Source organism: Diplodia corticola (genome assembly GCF_001883845.1).
Source record: "Diplodia corticola strain CBS 112549 chromosome Unknown scaffold86, whole genome shotgun sequence".
NCBI lineage: Eukaryota > Fungi > Ascomycota > Dothideomycetes > Botryosphaeriales > Botryosphaeriaceae > Diplodia > Diplodia corticola.
Genome location: NW_017971565.1, coordinates 7,977 through 33,266, shown reverse-complemented (window position 1 = coordinate 33,266; position 25,290 = coordinate 7,977). Strand labels below are relative to the sequence as shown.

The 25,290-nt window shown below is 56.8% G+C and overlaps 7 protein-coding genes across 7 annotated transcripts; 4 read left to right on the top strand and 3 right to left on the bottom strand.

The window, feature by feature from the left end:
- Nucleotides 1–85: 85 nt before the first annotated feature.
- BKCO1_860008 (lysine-specific histone demethylase aof2) lies at nucleotides 86–3,554 on the top strand (the record flags this gene model as incomplete). Its single annotated transcript, XM_020279635.1, has 2 exons — nucleotides 86–2,452; nucleotides 2,508–3,554. The coding sequence occupies 2 exons, from the start codon at nucleotides 86–88 to the stop codon at nucleotides 3,552–3,554; spliced, it is 3,414 nt and encodes a 1,137-aa protein (XP_020125510.1).
- A 1,400-nt stretch (nucleotides 3,555–4,954) lies between these two features.
- Nucleotides 4,955–7,751, top strand: BKCO1_860007 (ubiquitin carboxyl-terminal hydrolase; the record flags this gene model as incomplete). The annotated part of the gene is made up of 4 exons (XM_020279634.1): nucleotides 4,955–4,990; nucleotides 5,052–5,195; nucleotides 5,275–5,288; nucleotides 5,351–7,751. The coding sequence occupies 4 exons, from the start codon at nucleotides 4,955–4,957 to the stop codon at nucleotides 7,749–7,751; spliced, it is 2,595 nt and encodes an 864-aa protein (XP_020125509.1).
- A 2,804-nt stretch (nucleotides 7,752–10,555) lies between these two features.
- BKCO1_860006 (yos1-like protein) lies at nucleotides 10,556–11,219 on the bottom strand (the record flags this gene model as incomplete). The annotated part of the gene is made up of 4 exons (XM_020279633.1): nucleotides 10,556–10,695; nucleotides 10,812–10,919; nucleotides 11,068–11,127; nucleotides 11,186–11,219. 4 exons carry the CDS (start codon nucleotides 11,217–11,219, stop codon nucleotides 10,556–10,558), a joined length of 342 nt encoding a protein of 113 aa, XP_020125508.1.
- Nucleotides 11,220–12,286: 1,067 nt separating this feature from the next.
- Nucleotides 12,287–16,966, top strand: BKCO1_860005 (histidine kinase hhk6p; the record flags this gene model as incomplete). The annotated part of the gene is made up of 6 exons (XM_020279632.1): nucleotides 12,287–12,760; nucleotides 12,816–14,045; nucleotides 14,099–14,645; nucleotides 14,700–15,397; nucleotides 15,444–15,814; nucleotides 15,868–16,966. The coding sequence occupies 6 exons, from the start codon at nucleotides 12,287–12,289 to the stop codon at nucleotides 16,964–16,966; spliced, it is 4,419 nt and encodes a 1,472-aa protein (XP_020125507.1).
- Nucleotides 16,967–20,493: 3,527 nt separating this feature from the next.
- Nucleotides 20,494–21,462, bottom strand: BKCO1_860004 (transcription elongation factor s-ii; the record flags this gene model as incomplete). Its single annotated transcript, XM_020279631.1, has 2 exons — nucleotides 20,494–20,921; nucleotides 20,982–21,462. 2 exons carry the CDS (start codon nucleotides 21,460–21,462, stop codon nucleotides 20,494–20,496), a joined length of 909 nt encoding a protein of 302 aa, XP_020125506.1.
- A 341-nt stretch (nucleotides 21,463–21,803) lies between these two features.
- Nucleotides 21,804–22,546, top strand: BKCO1_860003 (4-domain-containing protein; the record flags this gene model as incomplete). The annotated part of the gene is made up of 3 exons (XM_020279630.1): nucleotides 21,804–21,941; nucleotides 21,998–22,210; nucleotides 22,343–22,546. 3 exons carry the CDS (start codon nucleotides 21,804–21,806, stop codon nucleotides 22,544–22,546), a joined length of 555 nt encoding a protein of 184 aa, XP_020125505.1.
- A 2,402-nt stretch (nucleotides 22,547–24,948) lies between these two features.
- On the bottom strand, nucleotides 24,949–25,290 carry BKCO1_860002 (uncharacterized protein; the record flags this gene model as incomplete). The annotated part of the gene is made up of 1 exon (XM_020279619.1): nucleotides 24,949–25,290. The coding sequence occupies one exon, from the start codon at nucleotides 25,288–25,290 to the stop codon at nucleotides 24,949–24,951; it is 342 nt and encodes a 113-aa protein (XP_020125504.1).

Here is a 25,290-nt window from a genome sequence, read left to right as displayed (position 1 = left end):
CACTCGCAGGAGCGCCGCCCCTCTTGCAGAGAATGAATCGCTCCCGAGAGGCCGCCGCCCGTTTCAAGTTACTGCGATCCTGCTCATGTCCTTCTTTAGCGCCAATCGATTCATTCCCAGCGCCTCTCGCTTCTCGCACATCACAAGCTCCTACCGCGCCTTGAGGAACATGTTCTCCACCGAAACCGCCACGGAGAGCGATGCTGCCGACGCCCACTCGTATCTACTCAACACCTCGCATGACCTGCTGGAAGACCACCTCGCCGCCAAGGAATCCGAGCTGGACTTCGCCCTGAAGGATGAGCACATCGACGATGTCACCTTTTCCGCCTTCGACCACGGCCCTCTGTACGACCGCTACGATGAATCGGGCCCGTCGTCCGTGCAGCCTGGCGATAACAATGATTTTTCTGAGCCCGGCGGCAGTCACATGAGCCTGAAAGGCGACGGCGACGACGCCCGCCCCGCCCTCGACGGCACCGTGGACCAGCAGCATGTGCCGGTGGAGCATGCCACCACCCCCCAAGACGCTGCAGCCCCTGTCGCCATGCACGTCGACGGCCCCAACAGTATGTCGAAGATGATTTCTGATGAGTTTGAGATGAGCCGCCGCACCTCCCTGAAAGAGGGGACTCCCGAGATCAATGTCGCAATCCCGGCAGGTGCGACTGGTCTTGTTGACGAATCCAATAATCCATTGTCTGGCGGTGCTCAGAAGCGCTCTGTGGGCGGCAAGGATACGCCGCAGTCCTCCAACATGTCGATAAAGCAGGAGTCCCCCGGCATTACCACACGGCCTTCTGGCTACCCACCGATTGGAAAAAACTTACCTGCATTCAGGGTCAAATCATCGATACCGGCGCACATAAACGTGCTGGAATTCGCGCGACAGTGCATCTTGGCAGCCCAGTCGTCGAGGCTCAATCCATTCGCCTTGCACCCTGGCGAGTACGAGCTTCTCAGGAACCACATCACACATTCTCAAGTCACCGTGTACCTCAACATCCGAAACGCCATTCTCCGGCTTTGGACGAGGAATCCTCTCGTCGCAGTGACAAAGTCAGAAGCTGCGGGGTGCGCGAGAGATGCCCGGTATTTCAACATGGCGCAAGTGGCGTACAAGTGGCTCGTGCGGAACGGCTACATCAACTATGGTTGTATCGAGCTTCAAAGCACTGCCGGGCCCATATCGAGAGCCAAGGCCAAAGGCGGTAAGCGGAGGACCATAGTCATCGTGGGAGCTGGAATGGCGGGGCTGGGTTGCGCCAGGCACCTGGAAGGCCTGATCGCGCAGCTTGGAGAACAGTGGACGAACGGTGGCGAAAGGCCGCCTCGAGTGGTGGTGCTTGAAGGGCGCAAGAGGATTGGCGGTCGTGTATATTCGCATCCATTGAAGAACCAGAGCAAGAGCACGCTTCCTCCAGGACTCCGGAACACCGTCGAAATGGGTGCACAGATCATCACGGGCTTTGAGCATGGGAATCCTCTGAACTGCATCATCCGCGGACAGCTCGCCCTCCGGTATCATACCCTCAAAGACGACACTATTATCTACGACACCGATGGGGCTGTGGTTGACCAAGAGGGAGACATGCTGGTTGAGGGCCTCTACAATGACATTCTGGAGCGAGTCAGTCGGTTTAGGAATAAGCCTCCACTGCCGCAAACCGTTGAAGGGGACCGACGTCTCATCCAGTTGGGCCGGGACCCCACGAATGATTCTGGAGATCTCATCTCGTCGCTTGAGGATGCCGGAGCATCGCAGACGGTACCCAGCTTGAGTTCCAACAAGATCAAGAAGACGGTAAATCCGAACGCCTTGATGGGGGTTGAAAAGTCGGCTGGACGGGCGTACACGCTTGCTCCTGGCTCTGGGACTAACGTATCAGCTGCAGACGCAGCAAGTAACATGGGCTGGCAGCTGAGACCTGACGCTTCGGTCATGGAGAACCTGAATCTCGACTCGGTGACGCATGTTCCAGAGTTTCCAACATTAGGCGCAACGATGGACGAAGCCGTCAGGCAGTATCAAAACATGGTGCAGATGACTCCGAAACACATACGACTTTTTAATTGGCACCATGCCAACATGGAATATTCTAATGCCGCTCACGTAAATGAGCTGAGCCTTGGAGGCTGGGACCAGGACATTGGGAATGAGTTTGAAGGACCTCATTCGCACATTATTGGAGGCTACCAGCAGCTACCTCGAGGCCTTTGGCAGAGCCCGACCAAGCTCGACGTCCGCTTCAACAGCCCCGTAAGATCTGTTCGCCAAGAAAACGCGCGTCACATCGTGGAATGCGACAACGGCGACATGATCGAAGCCGACGAGGTTGTGGTCACAATACCTCTCGGCGTCCTCAAGCGGGAGGCAATCATCTTCAGCCCCCCTTTGCCGGAGTGGAAGACGGCGCCAATCCAGCGGTTAGGGTTCGGTCTGTTAAACAAAGTAGGTCCTAATGTTCTTACGGAAAACAGTGCAGAACTCTACTGACGCGCCCCAGGTCGCTTTGGTCTACGACACGCCTTTCTGGGAACCCGATCGCGATATCTTCGGCACTCTGAATGAGGCCGAGCTCCGAGACAGCATGGAGCAGAAGGATTACGAATCCCGCAGGGGGCGATTCTGGCTCTTCTGGAACTGTATCAAGACGACTGGCCGTCCGACCCTTGTCGCGCTTATGGCCGGCAACGCCGCGCACGATACTGAAGTAACAGATGATCAGGAGTTGGTTCGCGAGGTGACGGACCGCTTGTCCAAAATGTTTGCACCAGCTGTTGTTCCGCTCCCGACTGAGTATATTGTGACGCGGTGGAAGAAGGATCCGTTCGCCGGTGGCAGCTATTCTTTTATGGGTCCGACCGCGCAACCAGGCGATTATGATGCCATGGCACGACCAATTGGCTCGCTGCATTTTGCTGGCGAGGCAACCTGTGGAACTCACCCGGCGACCGTTCACGGCGCATATCTGTCCGGACTGCGCGCAGCTTCAGAGGTGGTGGATTCGATGCTCGGGCCAATAGAAGTGCAGCATCCCCTGGTTGCACCAAAAGCGAAGCAAGGCAACCCCTCATTGGGCACTGGCGCTGGCACGAAGCATGGCCGCGATGAGATGGACTCAGTCGAGTCGCGCAACGTAAGACAGGCCAGGAACGAGGATTTGGAGATTTCGATCACAGCAGCGATCCTCGAGCAAATCGGGGAGCGGCCTCACAAACCGGAGCGAACAGGCAACAATCCCTATCTGCTGTACACCAGGGACCATTGGCACAGCGTCAAGGCAGAGTGCGACGAGCAACGCAGGGCTGCTACGGGAGATGCAAGCGCAAAGGCGTCAAAGGACCATATTCGCACGGTGCTGGGTGCGAAGTGGCGTAATGCACCCAGCCAGGTGCAACAGCCATACCTCGACGAGGCCAGCAGGCTGAAGGAAGCTAGCGCCACAGCTGCAGCAGAGTACAAGGCCAAGGCAGCCGTTTGGGAGAAGGAGGCCGCCCGGATCCGAGCAGAAGTCACGGCCGGGAACTCTGCGCTGGGAGGCGATTCTTAGGGCGGCGGGTGGTGTCTTGACGACAGCATACGTGTGGACAGCCAGGCGGACGCGGCCGTCGGGCGCCTTTCTGCTTTTGTGATTTCACGCGGGCCGGGCAGTTTGCCGTCCTATTACATATGTACTTTCTACGGAGTAGCACTCACAGCATGCGGGACGGGTGGGGTCAGGCGCACGTCGCATGGTGGATTGCATGTCAGGCGTTCGCATTGGCGGCGGTGGGTCAGCATCCGCATAAGCTGCAGACATGACTTGAGGAGTTTCCAGCAGGTCCCGCTGTCAGACATGGTGAAGAGTGGCACAACTTACAAGGTCGTCCGGCTAGACGCGCGCGTCGGCCTGCTGCTGCTGTGGTGGGCGCCGCTTGCCGGGACCACGCGAGGCGGGCTCGTAATTAATAATGGGCGGCGCAGGCCGCACGCTGGGCCAGGCACGGCGTCGCGAGCCTGGCGGTGCCTGGGGTCACCTCACGTCATCAGCATTATTGCGCACACCCAGCCGGGAACCCAGGACCGTGGGTCGCGCAACGTGCGAAAAACAAACGTCGAGGCGGGCGTGGTTCCCATTAGGCTTCCCGGGGCGGCGGAATCCCATCGATCAGCGTGCTCGGATGAACCCCCGCTTTGGCGGCCGCGGTGCGCGCGAGGGGCGGAGGCGGGCTGAGATTCGCTCGTCATACGGCCGGGGCGATGCAGGGATTAGCGGGCCAGACACGCCCCCGGAGGCTCTCAACGCCGTGACGCGCCGTTCAACGCTGGCCGGGCGCGGGCGCGGCGTGGGGAACAGGCGGACAGGCGGACAGGCGGATTTAGGCTGCAGCGGCGGCCGCGGAGCGCGAGGCCGTTACATCGCCGCGCTGGGCGCTCCACCGCGAAATGCGAGAGCGAGTCTGCCCTGCAGCTGGGCGCGTGGTGACGACGGGCTACAACCGGCACGTTGCACTGGCTCGCTGCAGCGCGGCGACTGTGCGCGAGGATCTTGTCCCCACCGGGCAGCCTACCCGTTTGGGCGGTTCGCGGAGAATGCCCATGGAAGCTTCACTCGCAGGAAGATGCCGTGGCTGGGGCCAACTGCGTTGCCGATGCGCGCAGTGAGGCGTTCCTTCTTACGTTGGCGCTCGCGGCCGGCAAAAGCGCGCTGTGCCGCAGCGCGGGCGTCGACGTCCATGACACTACTGCCCCAGGCCCCTCCTCGCCCTCCCGCGCTCTCTCTCGCCGTGCGCTGCTTGCGCATCTCCACGCGTCCCTCGTTTGCCCGCAAACCCCGTCAAGCCCACCCATGCTGCCCGAGCCTGAGCCTTCCGGCCGCCGCATCTACGCCCTCGCCGCTCCCGCAACGGACCCTGCTGCCCCGAGCAGCGAGCGCAGCGCACCACCGCGCCAGCACCGCCCACCGTCGCCATGAGCTCGTTCTTTGGCAGGCTGCGCTCCAATGCGGTGAGCCCTCCGCGCCCGCCGCCTCCATCCCTGACGCCGCCCCGAGCTGACCGCGTCGCAGCCGCCCGCGAGCCCGTCGACGGCCGTCGCGCCGGCCAAGAAGGACCCCAACGCGCCCCAGCCCACGCCGCTCGAGAAGCTGCTCGCCGCCGACACGAGTCCCATCCGCACCAACGGTAGCGACAAGTTCTTCGGATTCGAGAATGTAAGCCAATTGCGCCGCCGCCGCCGCCGCCGCCGCCGTCCATGTCTCACGCGCTAACTCGCCGCTCTCCGCGTCACAGTTCGGCAGCACCTGGTATGACGCCCGCCGCCACCCGCACCCCTCCCCACTGGCGCACGCTCACAGTGTCTCGGCAGCTATTGCAACTCCATAATACAATGTCTTTACTATTCTACCCCCTTTCGGGAACAGGTCATCAACTTTCCCATCCGCTCGCCGCAAGACTCCCTCGCCGATCGCACCGCCAGCGGCCTGCTGCGCATCAACACCGATCTCTCAAACGCCGGCGCCAATGGAGTGCAAAATCCGCTTTCGCCGACGAGGCAACCCTCGAGCGCGCAGCTGGCATCCCCTAAGAAATCAGGGGTCGGCCCAGGGGTGCCTGGCGCCCCGCCCATTACGAAGCCCGAGGAGAATAAGGACTCGCCCGAATACAAGAAGAAGCAAGCGATGGCCGCGGGACCCGTGCTGAACATGGATTACGAGAATTCCAAGGCTTATGGCATGCCCGAGTCGCTGTTTACGTCATTGAAGGACATCTTCGAAGCCATCATCGCGCACAGGTCACGGGTTGGTGTCGTGAGCCCCCAAAAGTTCTTGGAGATATTGCGCCGAGAAAACGAAATGTTTCGGTCTGCCATGCACCAAGACGCCCACGAGTTCTTGAATCTGCTTCTGAACGAGGTCGTCGAAAATGTCGAGCAATTTTCCCGCCAGCAAGGGCAGCAGCAAATCGAGCAAGAGTCGCCTGAACACAGCGGAGAATCCGATTCCGGACTGGCAGTCATGTCACCCGTGCTGAGCAATGCCGTAAAGAACGGTGCCATCAGCAACACCGGATGGGTCCATTCGTTATTCGAAGGCACGCTCACGTCGGAAACAAGATGCTTGACATGCGAGAACGTATCTCAGCGAGACGAAGCCTTCCTGGACCTTTCGGTCGATTTGGAGCAAAACTCATCGGTGACATCGTGCTTGAAGAGATTCTCGGAAGAAGAAATGCTGTGCGAGCGCAACAAATTCCATTGCGACAATTGTGGTGGGCTGCAGGAGGCGGAAAAGCGTATGAAAGTTAAAAGATTACCCCGGATATTGGCATTGCATCTCAAAAGGTTCAAGTATACAGAGGACATGCAGCGGTTACAAAAGTTGTTTCATAGAGTCGTCTATCCCTACTACCTCCGTCTTTTCAACACCACCGACGATGCCGAGGACCCGGACCGTCTATACGAACTGTATGCTGTCGTCGTCCACATCGGAGGCGGAGCATATCATGGCCATTACGTCTCCATCATCAAGACAGAAGACCGCGGCTGGTTATTATTCGACGACGAGATGGTGGAGCCTGTGGACAAGTCATATGTACGGAACTTTTTCGGGGGTGAGAATGTGCTGGCTTGCGCCTATGTTCTCTTCTACCAAGAGACCACCGAGGAGGCGATGAAGAAGGAGCAAGAATCGGAAGTGATCAGTCCTGTCGGTGACACGGTTTCAGTGCCACTGGAGTCTGTGATGTCGCCGATCAAGACGGAGGACACGCCCGTGAATGGCTATGTGTTCACGCCGGTGACACCGGTTCCGGAAGAGCACCAATTTGTCAACCTCGACCACGCCACAACAGCGCCACCGCTATCACAGTCGCCGCCCGTACGGCCCGCCTCCCAGCCCCCGCCGGAGCATTTCACGACATTTGGTGGTCAGCCGACACTCAAGACAAAATGGAGCAAATCCTTTAAGCTGAACCATCACGACAAGGATAAGGTCCGGGAGGAGAAAGACCGCAGAGCGTCGATCAAGGCCCAGGAGAAGGAGGCGGAAAAAACGGCAAAGGCGCAACGCAAAGAGGAAGAATCGAGACTGAGGGAGGCACGGATGAAACGCCAGGATGCCCAGAAGAAGCAAGAGGAGGAAATGCGTCAAGTCATGGCTCTCAGCAGAACCACAGCCAAAGAGGAAGCGAAAGTCCGTCGCACCAGTTCCGTCGCCCAGCAACGAACTTCTCCCGACCCGCCGCCCAATATAGCCAATGGTGGATTGCATAAAGACGAAACCGAAAATGTTCCGCCCAACACTGCCAGCACCACTGCTCCATCTTCAACCGGTAGCGAGCCTCCGGCGAGTAGGCCCAAGGAGAACGGCCACCATGGCCGTCACATCCACGGCAGCAAGAGCATCAGTGGTGGTCTTAACCGTTTCCGCAACTCAAGCATCAGCCTTCGCCACAAGCCCAAGTTCTTCTCGGGCTCGGGTAAGGATTTCAACTTCGAAGAGGCGCCCCCGACGCCTACACTGCCGCCGCAATACCAGAGTAATGAGCCATCAACTCCAAAAGCCGAGACACCTCTTGCTCCGACTTTCGCTAGCCCGAGGTGGAATCCGGAAACGCCTGACAGGAATGCGGACAGCAGCGACGTCGGCGAAAAAGACTTGCCACCAGTTCCGCCGGAGAAATCCGCGAAGGAGATGAAGAAGGAGAAGAGAGGAATTCCCAAGTTCGGCCTGGGGAAGAAGAAGAGTAGCATGTTGGGATTTGGGTAAGCATTGATGCTGCCACTCGTTGTACAGTGCCCTAGTCCTCCCTCGCCGTGGACGGGCTATGTTTCTTGTTTCTTCTTGACCAGAAATCTACACTGATCTGGTCTTTATATCTTGTAGGGATGACTGCCTATATGCCTGTTGCGACTGCTGCCGTGGCCTGCTGCCGGGAAGCTGTGCCCACGAGCGGTAGGAGTTGCATGGTAGATGAGAGGAGGCTCCTATCTGATTGCATTTCCGAGCGGGTTTGTTGGGATATAGACGGCCAGAGAGCGACTGCCACAAAAAAAAAGCGAGAAACGAGTACCTCCTTGGAAAGCGTTGGTGAATTGGAAGTTGGTGCAAAAGGAGGCACTATCTTGTTCACATGAATACTACGGACCGGCTTGGGCTCGCCTGTCTTGTTTTGCTGATTTTCTTGTCGTTGGGAAAGGACTTCTCTTTCGAAGTAGGATGGATGGGTTACTTCTCTGGGCATTTTTCTCTTCGCACAGCTTTTGGTTCAAATTGTGTTGACTATCCCCGCGTCATTGCTCTACATATCCAGGCTCGAACTTCGACTCGCGCGATCGTCGTATTGTCGCTTTGTTGGTTTGTGCCTTTCTTCCTTTATGCTTCGTTCTGTGGTTTGGGAAGGACGGGTAAGGGGGTTTTTGCTCGTCCGCGTAGGGATGCTTCTTCTCCTGCTCTCAAGCTGGCACTTTATATCCTGTACAATAGGAGTGGACTTCAATATAATCCATCGTGCTGCCTAATTTGTTAAAAACGATAAGAGTCGACCAGTTTCAAGCACGAAGCCTGTCGTCTCAGGACATTAGGAATAGATCATGTTTGATGGCACAGTAAAGTGCCAAAGAATCGAGCCCACAGATAATCCTTTGCACCTTACGTGGGTGCTTACAACCTCATATCTGTCATTCAAAGTCGCCGAGTTCTCATCCCACATCTGGACACCTGCTTCAAACGCCAAATTGCGAAGGCCCAAGTGTTCTGCAACCCCGTCGTGATAGTGATGCGAGAGGGAAATAAGAAGACGGAAATAAGAGTTTGACGAAACAGAAAGGATCGATATGCCTATCTATCGCACTGCCACACACCGGCAGGTATGTCGTAATTAGTTCTCTTGGTCCATGCTTTTTGCTGATGAGCCAATAATGCTGGTTTCCTTCAAGGAGCTTCAACGTCTTTGAAGGAGGAGGAGACCCCCCCCCCCCCCCCCCCCCCCCCTCCCTCGTGTAGAGCGCTACAGCCGCACAGCCAGCAACAGCCGTTTGCGGCAGTAGATCAACACTTTTACCCTCTCCTAAATTACCAAGTCGAACGTTTGTTACGGGTTACGGATTGAGCGGAACATCGGAAGCTTCCCATCCCGGTTCTTGCGCATTGCGGGGCGAACGGCGGGCTGGCGGCAGGCGGCGCTATTGTTTGCTCTCCTCTGCCCCTTCGTTCACGGCCCTCGTTCGGGGCTTGGGAAAGAGCGGTGATACCGAGGCTAAGGGCAAGGGGGTCGTGTGACAACATGATTGGGGGGTTGTGGCGCCCTGGTTTTCGGTGGTACCCAACGGTCGGCCATATTATTCCCATTTGATTTTCTTTGTACCCTTTTTTTTTTACTACTCTACATACCCTCTACTTCAAAAGGTTTCAAAGAAGTGAGGCGGACCGGACGGTGGATTCCTTGTGGGGGGGCGCAAACAGGGGTTTGAAGTTGGCCGTGTAACAAGCATGGACCCCGTATTTCAGATCGATAGATGCGAAATATTGCGCGTGCGTTGTTAGTATCAGGTGGTTAAAAAGGTACGATTTTGTCGTCATCGACAGCGCTTTTTCCGGTCGAGGGATGCGGACTCCGCTGCTTTGATGATGGAGAGGCCCGTGTGCGCGCCGAAAAAGGCCGGCGACGGTTTGCCCTGCTGTCCTGGGTAGGGGTGAGGTGGTGGGGAGGTGGTCGATGATGAAGTGTAGCCGCTTGGGCAGCGAAGAACGCCGTTTGCATGTTTGCAGGATGCCCGCAGGACGATTGGCTAAGGATAAGCTTTTAGGTCGCGCGGCCGCAAGGATTTTCCGTTTTGGCCATGCTTCTAGGGCCGTTGCTACAGGTGGGTTTCGGGGGCCTGATTGGGCGGTGGCGGCTCCCACACGATCAGCAGCATCCTGCGAACGGCGCCGTTCTGGCAATCCTACGATCGTAGACGACGGCAGGAGAGAGATTGGCGGTCAAGCCTGGACCCTTCAAAATAGAACACGTCGTTGATCACGGGTTCGGCTCAAGCGCCAGTTTGGGTTTCTTCGGTTGGTTGCGAGATTGTGATGGGAGCGAGAGGCGGGTGGAAGGGGGTCTCGCGTACGTCTCGATTTGGCATGTGGATGGCAGATTAATCAAAAATGCTGGCCGCGATCGTCCGTCTTGAGTTGACTGCTCGTTTCTTCGGCACGGTCCGAACGGCCTTGTCTCCAACTTTTTTTTCCGCTGCGCATCGCCCTGCGTCGCATCGGCGTATGCGCAGCCATGATTCGGCCTTGGGAACGCGCGGCTGTGGTCTGATTTGCTGTTGGAGATTAAGAAGATATGCCGATCCATTGATTGGTTGCGGCCGCTCCACAAAGCTCTATTGGCTGCTCTGTAGATCACCCGCTGCTTCAACATGTCGTGGTTAATGTGCCGTCTTTTTATAGTATGCTTATCAAAACCGATCTTCCCCTTCCATGCGTCATGATGCTCCGAGACTCCATAGACTATTATGCCCATATAACACACGGCAGCGGCTTGTGAGCCGGCTGCGCGATACGCATCGTCGGCGGAGCGCTCATCCTAGTATGAGCTCGTAGAGAATGACCATGGTGTTGATGCCGATGAGGGGTACTGGAGAGAGCAGGCATTTACGCGTCAGCGCCGGGGTCGTGTTCGTGGGGAAGGGGCCCAGCTCCATGCGAAGCGAGAGATTGGCTGCTCAGCGTCATACGGCTGAAGGGTCGAAGCTTCGCGTCTGCATCTGTGCTCCAAATCTCGCGACGTTTGCCAACCACGCCACGGGCAGCGCACAAGGAAATGGGTCGACTCACTTCTCATCAATGTCCGTACCGAGGCAATGAGGTTTATCAGCTTCGCCTTCACACTCTGCGTGTCTTGGACACCGCCGAAGCCCGGCTCGGCGGACTGGCCCCAGCCGACTATGGTCAAACGTATGGCGTCAGCGATCCGAGCATTGTCCAGACGGGAGTGTGTATGGGGCAGTAGGCCCGCGGCGGGAGACGGCAATGACTCAATGGGACGAGACGCGGTGCGTTGCAGGTAAAGTGGACGGAGGGGGCAGCATACTGCGGGCGAGGAAGCGGTCTTCGGAGAGAACGGCGATGGCGTTGACGAGCAAGACGGAGACTAGGGCGATCAGCACGGTGCGGACGGACTGGGGGCGGGGGGCGGGAGCGGCGCGCACCGTAGAAGAGGCCGCCAAGGCCGAAGAACAGCATCGTGATGGTGGTGGTGGTGAGGTGGACAGTGTGCAAGGTGGTGCCAAGTGGCGGGTGCAGTCTCAGGTGCGGTCGGGCGGGCAGCCAATGGGCAGCGGCGCCTCGGGTCAGCAGCTACGTAGGGCTCTGGGTTCGGTGGTGGGCAGTGTGGCAGGACCAGAGGACTGGCGGCTCGGTGGGCGGGCGGGTGCGTGGCGGGCTGCTGGCGGAGGGTGAGCTCGGTGGACGCGGCCAGGCCGCAGGGTCGGTTCTCCTCTCCACGCGCCCTGCGGCGGCGCTTGGCGGCAGGGGTGCGTTGGCGAGTCAGTGCGCCGCCCCGTTCTCGCTGCTGGTCCCTGGCCCTGCCGCCGATCCTCGCCTGCGAGCCCTTTGATTTTCGCCTCCAGCGCAGCTGCAGCCCCAGCAAGGCGGCGGCCACCGCTGCCACCGCCCTGCAGGGCCGGCAGTGCGCGGCACCGCCTCCAGCGTGCAGAGCCGCCGGCAACGCCTCTGGGCAACGCCTCTGGGCCTCGCGGCGGCGGGCGTTGGCCAACCGCGCCTGCAAGCGGCTCGGAGGTGACTCCTGCTGCCCTGAAGCATCGACGTCATAGCGCGAGCCCCGACTCCGTGACTCGCCCCAGTCAACCCGCTGCGGCGCTGCTCTGCGCGCGCTCTTCATCCGCGGCTGATCCAATGCGGCCCTCGCTGCCCGCGCAATCCCAGACGGCGCACGCCCCCGAGAGCACAGCCTGCCCGCCGCGCTGCCTTTTGCATTCAAGTCCCGGCCCAGCAATCCCCAATCTGCCGTCATCGACGCCGACTCGCACCCCGATTCGACTACCAACGCGCACAGAATTCTAGACCACCGCCCGTCTCCCTAGCGTCCTCCACGCCTCCGCCCAGGCGCAACCACAGGTCCCGTCTTCTTTCAACCTCTCCCTCCGCCCGCCTCTCCAATCGACGCCCATGTGCCCTCCGCCGAGTCCTCGATCCTGCGTGCGCCCGCTTTGACCGCCACACACGTCTTCTGAGCGTCCGCCCGTCCGTGCTGCACCACGACGGAGCATTCCACGCGCCTCGATTTTATCATGCGCAGGGCCGCGCCGCCACTGGACCTGGCTGCCGACGCCTCCAACGGTCACAATCCTCGCGATGCCGCCGACGGCCCATACCCGACCCAGAAGACGCCCATGTCACTTTCCGTCAACGACCTGTCCGACCCCACCAGCTACTTCGACCTCCATGACAGAGATCCGCCCTCGCCGGGCTCTGCCCACAGCGAGCCGCTGTCCATTATCATCCCGCCGACCCCCACCACCACCGCCATGGCCCTCGCGACCCTGCAGTATCTGCCTGTGCCGCTCCTGGTGCTCTCGTCACTGAAGAGGGTTGTGCTGGCCAACGAGGCCATGGGCCGCCTGCTGGAACCCGACCGGCCCACGGCCGATGAGAAGGACAGAGATGCTGTGCAGACCGTCACCGACGAGCTGCACGGCCAGACTATGCCCGAGCTTGGCATCGACATGCTGCAGGATGGCTCCCCGATACGCATCAGCTGGGAGGTAAGGCCGTCCTACCGCGTCCGTCGTCAACGTGCGTCTAGGCTAATGTCGCCAGGATTTCCTCGATTCTGTCTGGAAACAAGCCCAAGGTGAGGCCGAGGAGAATGTTGGCCAATCTTCCGAAAAGGTGGATGGATCCGATCAGAGTACGCCCACACCGACGCCCAAGCCGAACTCCCTGTCCTCTAAGCCCTCTCTACCAAAGCTGAGCCAATCCAATTTGGCCCGTACGACGGTGCACGATGTCTCGGTTGACGTCATCATCTCGCCGCACAAGTATGGCACTCCACGCCCTCCGCCCTCCAAGGATGGCCGGAGACTAAAGCTGCGACCGGAGAGTGATGCGGTCCAGGCCACCATGATCATTTCCGTCTGGAACATCGAAGACGTGCAATATTTCACTCTTACCTTCACCAGCGCAAGACCAGGCACAAGCGGAGTGAAAAACACGCCTTCGAGTCGTACCGTTGTCCGCACGGCCGCCGGCTTCAGGAAATCTCCAGGATCTGGCTCAAGTTCCTCTTCTGGAAGACGCTCGCAACACAGTTCCAATCCAGGCTCGGCGATTGTATCCCCCAGCACACACCCTCCACTTTTCCCTCCTCACGGACCCCCGTCTAGAAGTGGAGACACTTCAGCGCCTTCGTTATTCCTCAAGGCATCGCAGATGAAGGACGCGATCCTCGATTCCATTGCTATGCCAGCTTATGCCATGTGGAAAGACGAGAATTTCGGGATTCCCAACAGGGCGATGCTCAGGTTTCTGCCAAATGAAGGTGCAGACGCACCGTTGGATCAAAGGGAATTCTTAGAATCATTCAAAGCATATACAGAAGACTTCAAGCGGCAACTTGAGGTTGACGAATTTCCTGTTGTCCAGGTTTGTCGCACCAGGCAGCCTGTTAACCAACGCCGGGTGGGGATGGTCATCCCAGATACTGGAGAAAGAAAGGTCTATGAGATCGTGGGCGAGCCAATCTGCGACGATTGCTCAGGAGAGTTCCTCGGCGCCATAGTGATCTTCAAGGATGTGACCGAGTATACGAAGAGAATTGCCGAGCAAATCGAGGAGAACGAGAAACAGTTCGAATACATCACTAATCTGATTCCGATCATGGTGTGGACGACACAGCCTAACGGAGATCATGATTGGTTCTCAAAGAGGTGGTACAATTATACTGGTCTTACCGAGGAAGAATCTCTCGGCAAGGGCTGGAAATTGCCTTTCCACGAAGAGGACATGCCCGAGGCGAGCAGGCGCTGGCAACACTCCCTGCAAACTGGTGTATGTGGCTGTAGTCCTCGACGTAGAATGTTCGTGATGCTGACAAATTTCAGGAGGAATACACTACCGAGTACCGCTGCAGACGCTACGATGGCCAATGGAGATGGATGCTGGGCCGCGCTGTGCCTTTCCGTGACGACATTGGGAAGATCATCAAATGGTTCGGCACCTGCACAGATATCCACGAGCTAGTCGAGCTTCGAGAGAGCGCGAAACAAATGCGGTCACAGCTTCTTCGTGTGCTTGAGCATGCCCGTGTCACTCTGTGGGCAGTCAATCGGGACAGAAAGATCGTCCTCCTTGAAGGAAGCCTCCTCAATGAATCATTCTCTCATGTCACAAGAGAAAAAATGGGGACAGATCTCTACGACCTGTTCAGTCAGGACGAAGCTGGCCGAAAGACAATCTCGGAGCTCAAGGGTTCGGTTGACAGAATCATCGATGGAAAAGACACTACCGAGGTTGTCGAGATGCAATTTGACGGAAACAATCGCTGGTATCGGACGCGTGTCGCGCCGTTGATGGTGACATCCCGCCAGGCAGGCATCGAGAAGGAGTCTTACATTGATGGCGTCTATGGTGTGAGCATGGACATCACAGGTTTGTCGTCCTTTTTCTGGAACAGTGAGTGCGATCGCTAACGTCATTGTGCAGAGCTTCGCAAACGTCGTGAGGAATTGGAAGCGCGAGAGGAGGAGAATTCCAAACTCGTCGCCAATGCTGTCGCTGCCAAAGAAGCAAGCAGGATGAAGAGTCAGTTTCTCGCCAACATGTCTCACGAAATCCGTACACCGATTGCGGGCGTGATTGGTATGAGCGAGCTGCTGCTGGATACAAAGTTAGACCAAGAGCAAAAAGACTGTGCTGAGAACATCCAGAGATCGGCCAACGGACTGCTCACCGTCATCAACGACATCCTCGATCTTTCCAAGGTCGAATCGGGGCGGCTGGATGTCGAAGAAGTCCAGTTCAGTCTCTTAGTGGTCCTAAGAGACGTGAACAAGATGATGGCATTTGCCGCTCTCCGGAAGAACATCAGCTATGAGAGCAACATCCCACCCGAGATTGAACGAGATCTCAAGGTTATGGGTGATCCGGGTCGACTGCGCCAGATTTTGACGAATTTGCTTACTAATTCCATCAAGTTCACATCCGAGGGACATGTCAGCCTGTCGGTATCCATCAATAGTGAGAACGATGAGACTATCAATGTCCAATTCGTTGTGGAAGACACCGGCATTGGCATTGAGGAGGAAGTAAGACAGAGACTCTTCAAGCCCTTCAGCCAGGCCGATTCATCAACAGCTCGCCGCTTCGGCGGGACGGGGCTTGGTCTGGCCATCAGCAAGAATGTTAGTGTTCCGGAACCCCACGTAAGTGACGCACTAACATGATTAGCTCGTCGATTTGATGCACGGCAACATTGATCTTCAGTCCACGCTTGGACAAGGCACCAGGGCCTCGTTTTCGATACCGTTCAACAAGGCGCAGTATCAAGACGAAGGCTCTCCTCTCATTGACCTGGCGTCTATCCCCGATCGTCTCCAATCTGATATTTCTGTCTCCTGCGGCAGCTCTGATGATTATGGAACGCCCCCTCTAACGCCAGTCGCTCCTAATAACGGAAAGTCGCCTCTCCGTCACGGCAGGGCACAGTCGATAGTGTCATTGCCAGGAAACGGTAATTTCCATCATGCGCTGCCGGACCACCTCTTTTCTCTTGCAGAAACGGAGCGAAAGAATGTTCATGTTTTGGTGGTTGAAGACAAGTACGTGTCGATCAGGCCCCAGCCTCTGATGCAAGAACTGACAGTCTGCAAAGCCAAGTCAACCAGCAAATCGCGCTGAAAACGATCAGAAAACAAGGGTTTGCAGTGGATGCGGTGTGGAACGGCAAGGAGGCCCTAGAGTACCTTGTCGACGCCAAGGATGGTAAACGCGATCGTCCAGACATCATCCTCATGGACGTCCAAATGCCGATCATGGATGGCTACCAGGCCACCCACACGATTCGCACCCAAGCTCCCTTCAAGGACACGCCCAGCATCCGCAACATACCGATTGTCGCGATGACAGCATCCGCGATCCAAGGGGACAAGGAAAAGTGTCAAAAGGCTGGAATGGATGACTATCTGTCGAAACCGGTGAGGGGCAAGTTGCTTGAGAAGATGCTAGTCAAGTGGGCAGTGCAGGCGAAACGCAAGCAGGAGACATTGGATTTTGCTCAAGGGCGAAACAGCGCGGTACCGGAAACGATACAAGAGTCTGGAGATGATTCGAAAGACCGTGCAGCATCGTCGAAAACACCTTCTCCCAACTCGCCCACGCCACCCTCGGAGTCGACGGATGACGGCGACAAACGCAACTCGCTAACACCGGCACTGGATCGCATATCTTACCGGGAGACAAGCGCGATGCGGAAGACGGACGAAAGTGAGAGCGAACGCGCCGTGCGAAGGGCCCAGCAGGAAGAAAAGGCCGCTGACTTGCGCGATGAAAAGTTACTGTCATCAACGGATGACCCGCATACCAGACCTCAAATCACACCGAAGGCGCCAGAGCGAGATGTGGTAAGGAGAGGTGAAGCGAGTCATGCCTTGACTAGGGAAAACATGGAAAAACTGGTCGAGGAGCAAGAAGATGGGCTTCGAAGACGCAAATCAGACGATACAGATGTTGGCTACCTTGCACACCCAAGCGAAGGTTCAGTCGGAGGTGCCCAAAAAGAAGGTACAGGCCAAGAGGCAGGGGCAAGCAACGGCGCGGATGGTGTGAGCAGCCTGGCCGTAGGTGTTGAAAAAGCGCTCCAAAGAAGCTCGAGCGCGAAGACGGTAACCGCCAAGAGCATGAGCGCCCAAGCGGACCGTGGCCCAGAGGCGTCAGAGGTTAGTAAAGAGCCTAGAAAACTCTACAAGAAGTAACCTCAGGTGATCGAGGGTGGAGTGGTCCTTTCTTTTTTTTTTTTTCAATGTTTTCGCATAGCGCATTGGTTTGTTGCTGCATTTCCATCTCCTTTCAGACTTTTCCTGTTCTGCGTTTTTTATCACGCTTATCGTGCGTACTATTCCCCAATACCTTGTATAAAAGCTTTTACTTCAGTTTCATGTACTTTACAATCTGGTTATGAAAGGGGAATGTGTGGGGAGGAACATCTCGTTTGGGCGCTGGCAGCGGGTGTGGGTACTATTTTTCTAATCTTCCTGTCTGATTTCGCATCGCAAGCGTCCGGTCACTCTGTTCTTCACGGTATATCCAGTATCAGAGCAGGCAAAAAGAAGTAACGGCCAAACAAACGAAGACTACTCATTTCTTCATCCCTTCTCTCCTTTATTCCCATATTCTTTTCATGCTCCAAGACTCACAGGCTTTGGTGCATTTCCTGTCTCTTTCAATGCATATTCCAGGCTTCGAGGATGGGGCGTTCATCAGGCCTCACCTGTGTTTGTCAGTGGCGGGCTCATGTTGTTCGTTTCCGGTATCTGATTTCTTTCGGTTCTGTCCTGATACCTTTTCAGTTCCTCCGATCCTTCACATTGCTCATGCTTTCCCGGAGTCGTTACTCCGTCTGAAATTACATGGGCGCGAGCATTTCTACTCTTGACTTAGCGCTAAGTGGTCTCCCGAACGCACTTCCATGGGTCCTCAAACCTTGCCATCTAGAATGCGGCGCTTACCTTTCGGATTGTTTCATCTTTGTCTTGTCTCTCGGATTACCATGCGCAACTTTTGCGGAATTGCCTATTCGGGTTAGTCGCATTTTTATACCCTTCGTTCGCATCCGTTTTCATGTTACTGCTTCTCGTTTTGTGTCCTAGACGGGATCTTCGTGGCAATGTTTTGCGGATCTCTCATTGAAGTGGAGTTCCACAACGAGTTTGCGGCACTTTCAGGGAGTGATTGAAAGGAAAAGCTCAATTTGCTTCAGCGTTCTATGGCATTTGCATGTGTGTTGGTAGCGGAGGTGTGTGTGTGCATAGGAGAACCGGGTGAGCTGAGGATCTGGGAGTGGCAAGTGAGATGGGGCATCTGGAGACTAGGTTCGCTTGCTCAGGCGACGGGCGACGTGGGCCTTGTAAATGGAATCATTCGCTGCGCTTTTTCCAGAGATGTTGTCTCTTGCAGATGGGGCGAGGAGCTTCTGTTTTTGAACCTCGCCCATTTGCTTTTGTCTTGTGAGATTTCAATTCCACACGCTAATAAGGTCATTAATTGACCAAACTAGAACTTCAAGTCTACGGGATAGGTATCGAAAGGTATCGAAAAGTATTACGTGCATATTCAAGAATATCTACATTGAGTCAATGGCAGGCGCCGGGCAATATTCTCCATGGCATCCACTTTCATTGATAGGGTGTTGGAACAGTCTTTCGAGATTCTTTACCGCTCTTTAAGGGTTCGGAGTAGGTACTGATCATGCAGGTCTTTCCCCATAGAAACATCAAAACGCCATTGTCATTCGTCGTTGCTGTTTCTTGTAACCATTCCGAATTCTTCTCTCTCAACATGATGTCAAAACAATGCCTCTCACCAGTTGTAGAGAATGTCCCTGTTCCCAAAGCCGGTATTAATAAGGGCGGAGTCTACCGGAAGTAGCCAGCCCTCGTCCCCACTTAAAAGTCTGGCATCTTGTGATGATTCGTAGATCATAGGGCACCATCACCATTTTCTAAATCTAAACAGGCTACGATGTTCATCCGCTTATATTCTCGAGTCTTGCACGGGGTCACGCGGGTGCAGTTATCGTTGGGAGTAGGGTCTACCTGCTGACAGACTGAGCCGGTCTGGGTGACGGTTATGAGGGACAAGTGGCGGCTGTCCTGGAGCAAAATGGGTGACGTGAGCGGGTAGCACGGGTAATATACCCAGAATCATTTTCGGTGCGAAATGCGGGAGATGGTGACTTTGTACATGTACGGCTTAAGAGAAGAACTTCCGTGCGTGGCTCACGAGGGAATCAGTTCTATAAGCGAGGAACGCTCTACGTCATGCAGTTAATCACTTACGTTGAATGCTAAACATCTTCGATAATATCAAAGCCTGACGTTCCATGAGACCGCCTCGATACTAGAAACCGGGAATTGAAGGTAGACCATTTTCCTCCAACCAGAACAGAGTGTGAGGGTTGGACAAATTGTAGCCGGAGGGAGTATGGGGTAAGCAGGTGGGACCTGTTGATATATGCTGAAGCCTTAATACACGCGAGGTGGGACTAAGCCCAAAGCGGGCTCTCTATTCTAGGTAGATACTACGTGCGGCTCATCGTTCTTCACTAACATAAATAATAGTGAATTAGTATATAGTACTGGAAAGTGAGTAGAGTAAACTAGGGACTCCTGCCTGATTTCATGAGTTCCTTCTTCCCTTCCCTCTTAGATGCTACTGCCATGTGCTGAGCTCCGGGTTTTACTCAAAGACTTCGCTGAAGAGTGCGGTAATACCGTGGTCCACTTCCTCTCTAAAATATTGACATCGATTACCAACAATTTTTGACGGTCAAGCGCGAGGGCGAGAGCTGTTCTAGTGAAGACATGGCTAGTGGAAAGATATACCAGGAGACAGGTGCTGGGTATGACGGCCTGAGAGCTAAGTGTGGGTGGTGGGCGCACGATGCGGTGGCTGATATGATGCAGGACAAGTCTGGATCCTATTTGCCGTCGGAGTGGAAGTTCCCGAGGATTGGGATGAATGGAGAAGCGCGTGTGGAGGATGAGGTTCTGTGTGCAAGTAAGGGGGGATGAATGGATTTGGGAAAGTGCAGCATGGCTGGTTTCAACCGTATTGACGGATAGCTGGATCAAAATCGAAGGTGTGGAAGTAGTGGTTGAAAACTTGATGAGCTATGGGTACCTTTCCAGACGAGTCTGGAATCATGATATTCATGAACCGTTTGTAACAGAAAGTGGTGATAAGCGGCGGCCGGGAGTGTACACTTCGACCGTCGTTGAATTTAGGCAACTCTCTCTACGTCGCTATTTCAACCCATTGATGGTACATGCACTCCATGTATGTGCGGTATAGCCAAGGCTTACCACTAGAAGACACCCCGTGGGGCTGCCGCTTGCTCTCTCGATTCAGGGCTGAAATTTCTAGCCAGACAAAGCTGCAATGTCACATCCGTCGAAATTGCTTACTTGTTGTCTAAAGTAAGCTATGGGATCGAATTGGAAAGGGCATGTGTGCCAGTTCAAACACCCCAACAATGACACCACCAAAGTACAAATCTTTTGCTCGCAGGACTGATTGTTGTGAATCGCCCCCTTGAACACTTGTCCTCCAGAACTCCGCCTTCTACTGAACTCCGCATCCACCATTCGCTGCCCTATGCGTCAAGAAGGGATCCCGGCATGTGGTATCTCCGGGAGTATCGTACATGTAAGTTGGCCCGCAGATGGCCGCGGCAAGAAAAAGAGAAATGATGGGGCGCCATCCACCCAGGTCGTACTCGGTTTCAGGAGAACTTCCAGCGGTTGCCGCAAACCGTGCACTCGCAGAACGTCGTCATAGGTTCATCGGCAGAGCGGGTTTGGGCCTGGCTGTAGCTGACCTTCTTCTGACCGCACTTGCCGCACGTCAAGCTGCTACTGATACTCCTCTCCGCCTGAGCAACCATAGCCTTGTTCATGTTCTCCCTCTCCAGTCGTTCCGCCTCGGCGCGACGCTCCGCAGACATGAGTTCCTCGCTTGACATGACGACGAATTTGGCCGGAGGAATCTCACCGGCAAGCACGCGCTTGCGCAGTCCAGGATTGGACTTGTTCTTGATGTTCTGGAATAGCGAGCGCATACGTTCCTTGTAGGCGGCTGAGGTTTCTGGTTGGTATTTGTTGTACGCGGCGAGTTCGACGTCTCGGGCTACGCTCAGAACGGACTTGGCAGCTACATGCAAGGGTCAGTGAATTTATCCCACAGCCATACGAATATGGTAGTGGGACATACCATCCTCAACGTTCAAAGCCAAGGCGTTGTACATCATCTTCAGGCAGTTGTCGCGGATAGCGCTGCCGGTAAGTCTCCATTCCACGCCGTCGGTGTCAACGTTGCGCTTGTCGAGCGGGACGTTGTGCTTGGGCTTGGGCTTCGCAACCGGCACAGGCGAAGCAGCCGCCTGGGAGGCGGGTGACTGGGTCCCATTCTGCGTCTTCGGGGTTGAGGAACGGTCGGCACCGGCCTTTTTCACGTCGGCGCGCCACTTGGAGACGAGCTCGCTAGCCTTCTTCGCGACATTGGGGTCCTTGTTGGTCTTGAGTTTGTTGACAATGATGCCAATCTTTGTCGAGCGCAGCAGGTCCTCGGTGGCCTTGACGCCGGTATGCAGATCATCGAGAAGCTTGATGAGCGACGAACCGGGCTCGCCTGCGGCCTGGGCCTTTGTGATGGCGCGGCCGTGGGACTCGACCTCCTTCGCGTCCATGGGCATGGTGGGCAGGAACTCGGGCAGCGCGGAGTGCGGAGTGGTGTCGAGCTCGTGGCGTGGTGGTGCTAGGGACAATGGGCGCGTGTCGAGCGTTGGAGCTTTCTTGTGGTAAAGTTGGACGTTCACGGCTGCTTCCGCCGCGCTGGCTGATCCGCGGGGCAAGCGCGCGCTAGCACCTCACCTGCCTCACCGCCTTGGCCGCGACTGCAGCTTCGCGACGTACCTTCCAGCACAACCTCGAGCTATCGCAAGCTTCCAGTTTGCGGCGCTGTCGCCAACCGCCCGCCCTGCTCCATCCTCGCCGTCTGCATCCTACTGTTTGATCCGACTCTTCGCCGCGCAACATGACGGAAAATGCGCCGCCTGCCGACGCGCAGCCCAATGCGAACTCTGAGGCCACGCGCGGCATGCCTTACTACGAGAAGCTGCGACGCGACCTGCGCGACGCCTTGGCAAAAAAACGCGTGCTTGATACTACCCTGGTCAGTTGTCACGTCTGGGCAGCGTGGGTGCGCGGGTCGACTGACAGCCGGCTCAGAACACCATTGAGGAGAACATATACCGCGCCGAGACGGGCTACCTCGAGGAGACGAGCGCGGGGAACATAGTGAAGGGCTTCGATAATTACATAAAAGGCTCGACCACCTCTACGTCTGGCGGCGCTGGTACCGGAAATGCTGCGCGCCGGAAGGCTGCCATCAACGACCAAGACCGCATATTCAGCCGAAGCTCCCAGAGCTTTCTCATGAATGTACGCATCCTCTATCAGATAGATTCGCCATGACCGGAGACCGGCACACGCAGCCAGCTAGAGCTTGTCTTTTGCACGGATCGTGCTGATGCCAACAAAAGGACCGCGATGGCTAACACAGCTGCTTCTCAGGACTCGCCCGGTCCGACATCTGCGCAAACAACACCCTCGCACGCTCCCACTCCAACATCGTCTTTCCCTGGTGCCAGTAACCATCCGACACCTGGCAGCACAACGAGCAAGGCGACCAACAAGAAACGGCCGTCAGCCAAGGACGACGAGGACACCGACGGGAAGCCGACCAAGAGAGGAAAGATCACGTATGGGAGGGACTAGGCGCTCGAGACGACTGTACAGCACGAATTGGCGTTTCGGGCATGGGAAAAGTGGCGTTTGGGAGGGAACTGTAACAATCATTCATCTGCGAGTACGATACCCCGGAAAGGCAGAACATCAAGAGATGGTGACTGCGAAGCGAAGAGGATCCATGAGGGCTCGGGCCATAATGATATCATACATCGCATTGCCTGGCGTCCTGGGGGAGTGGAAGCGACATGACATGTGAAAGAATCGAGTCCACGGGGTGAGCCAAACGACCCGAACGAGCCGAGCATCCCGACCCCAAACAATAGACTTGAAATGACAGCATGAAAGGGGCCACGATGCCGGCGCTGCGGATGCAAAGAAGCTGCCGTGGGCGCAACGTGCGCGAGGCCGTGATGCTTCACGCATCAGGGGAGCCACAATGATGTAGAACCACAGCGACGAGTGGGTCGCCACATGATCCCGTGTACCTGGTCTGCCCACAACGCGAGATAGACTCGTCTCATTTCGCCGGGGTGGCTGGGACCCTGAGGGTTGGTGACAAGCAGCACAGCCAGCAGCAGGAGCCCGGAGTCAGCACGAGCGCTTGCGGTGGTGCTGATCCTTTCCAATCCAGCCCATCTTCTCCGAGTGAAGCCGCACGCACGCACATGCCCACACCAACCCACCTCTGTCTCCTCTTCCGCGCAGCGGATGGACCGGGATGGGGGGTGCAAGAGCCCACACAGCCTCGCAAGAGCCAAGTTTTCTTGTCGCTGCTGGGGCCACTTCCCTTTCCAACACCCTTGTCTGCACCAATCGAGCAAGCGACCCGCCTTTCATATCGGTCGTACCTGGCGATCACCTCGTGGCTCTGCTGGGACCAGAGCTGCGCGTTTTCAACACCCCTAATCCATGTCTACACTGCCCTGGAGGCAAATGGGGCGGGCACTTTGGCCATCCGGGCCGCTAAGCAGCACGAGCATGAGCAGAAGCGCCGATCCATCTGGGGAGCCTCATATCCCTAGCCTCGCCTCCGGTTCCGACACGCTGCCCCCGATGCGCGACGGTGCACCGGCGCGGCGGCTGTCTGGGGCTCATCTCCCCGAGCGAGGGCCGCATGCAGCCGACAGACCAGGTGCCAATCTTTGCTGTCAAAGGAATGGGCGCGAAGTGGAATGGCGGCAGCTCGGGAAGGACAAGCGCCAGGCCACAAGATCCAAAACGAACAAAGCCGCCCAGCCGCAGGGGAGTCCTGATTTCTGCACGGCCCGCCCGTGTCCAACGACGGCCAAAGCGTCTCCCTTCTCCCGCTAAAGGGGAGCTTGTCCACGTGAAAAGAGGTGCTTTCCAACCCCAGTCAGCATCCCTGCCCACCCCCCCCAGGCTATTGTGGTTCTTTCTTCTCGATCGTGAACGAATAAGGCAAAGGTGAATGGACATATTTGCACGGCTTGTCGGATGCCCCAAGCGCAAGCCCCAGCCCCCAGCCCCCAGCAAGCTCCACGGCACAGCATGGCACCACAGGGCTGGCAGGCACACCACCATCTCATGATTCTGACGAGGCAGGGTTCTAGAGAGAGCAGTTGGGAGACGCACGGGGAGCATCTGATGAGCCGCGAACGGCTGATCTCTTCCTCTCGACAGCCAGCTGCCCAAAGCTGGTCCCTGGTCCGCACACCTGACCAAAGCGACGGGTTTTGCGGGAGCCCCAAGGGGGAGAGCCGGAGGAGCGTCGCGGAAAAAAAGGCTATTCTCCAGTGTTAACCGCAGCCGTTCGACCATAGCGGCGGTGCGCCGTGGAACTGCCGTGTTGGTGCCTCGTTCATCACGATGGGGTGACGGTTGGCAGAGCATAGCGGCATACGGGCGGGCCGGCAGACAGGTCGGCAGCACAGATTCCGAGCTGCACTGGGAACATGTGTATCTGCCGTCTCCCCTCTTCCCCTCTCCCCTCTCCCTCTGAGCCGTCCGCTCCTCGGTCCGAGCAATGGGCGAGTGGTGGTGGTGGTGGAGCACGTGCTGATTCGACCACTCTCCGTCTCGCATCGAATCCTGTAGCGCGCCTCCCGCCACCGTGTGCAGCCGTCACAGAAGAAAAAAATTGAAACAAGAAGGTCTCAAAATGCCTCAGAGTTCGTGTGTTTCAGGTGCTGGGCTGCTTGCGCGTAAGCATCGCCACCGCAACGGCCGCTCTGCTAATAGCCCAACTAACAGAGGATTTGTAAAATGCGCGTGTCTAGCCTGAAGACACAGCCAACCAACATCACGGCAGGCTAGCGGGGCATTAAGGATGATTGGGGCGCGGGGCCATTGACAGGGCGGCGCGCGGCGCGGCAGCCCCAGAGATGCACCGACAACAGTCCCGAAGCCTGCCGCCGCTTGCCCGAGCCGACGCTCCCCGGCCGGCCTCGCTAGGGGCCCAAGGAAAAGGCTCACTTCGTGATGGATGTGGAGGCTAGCATTTTGCTGCCTGCGAGAGGGGCGGGCGTTGAGGACAGCGCGCTAGCGGCGGCCTTAGCTTCGACCGCTCGACCTTCCTCCAGCAAGTAGGCATTATTGAGTACGTACCGCACGGAGCGCACCAATCCCGGACGCTCCGCTGGCCAACCGACAAACAACCACAAGTCAGCGCCGCCGCCGCCGCCGCCGCCGCCGCCGCCGCCGCCGCGGTCGTCGTCGTCGTCGTCGTCGTCGTAGTCGTCGTAGTCGTCGTCGTCGGCGGCGGCGGGCTGACCGGCAAGTGGGAAGAAAATACGCCAGCCGCCGCTGCCCAT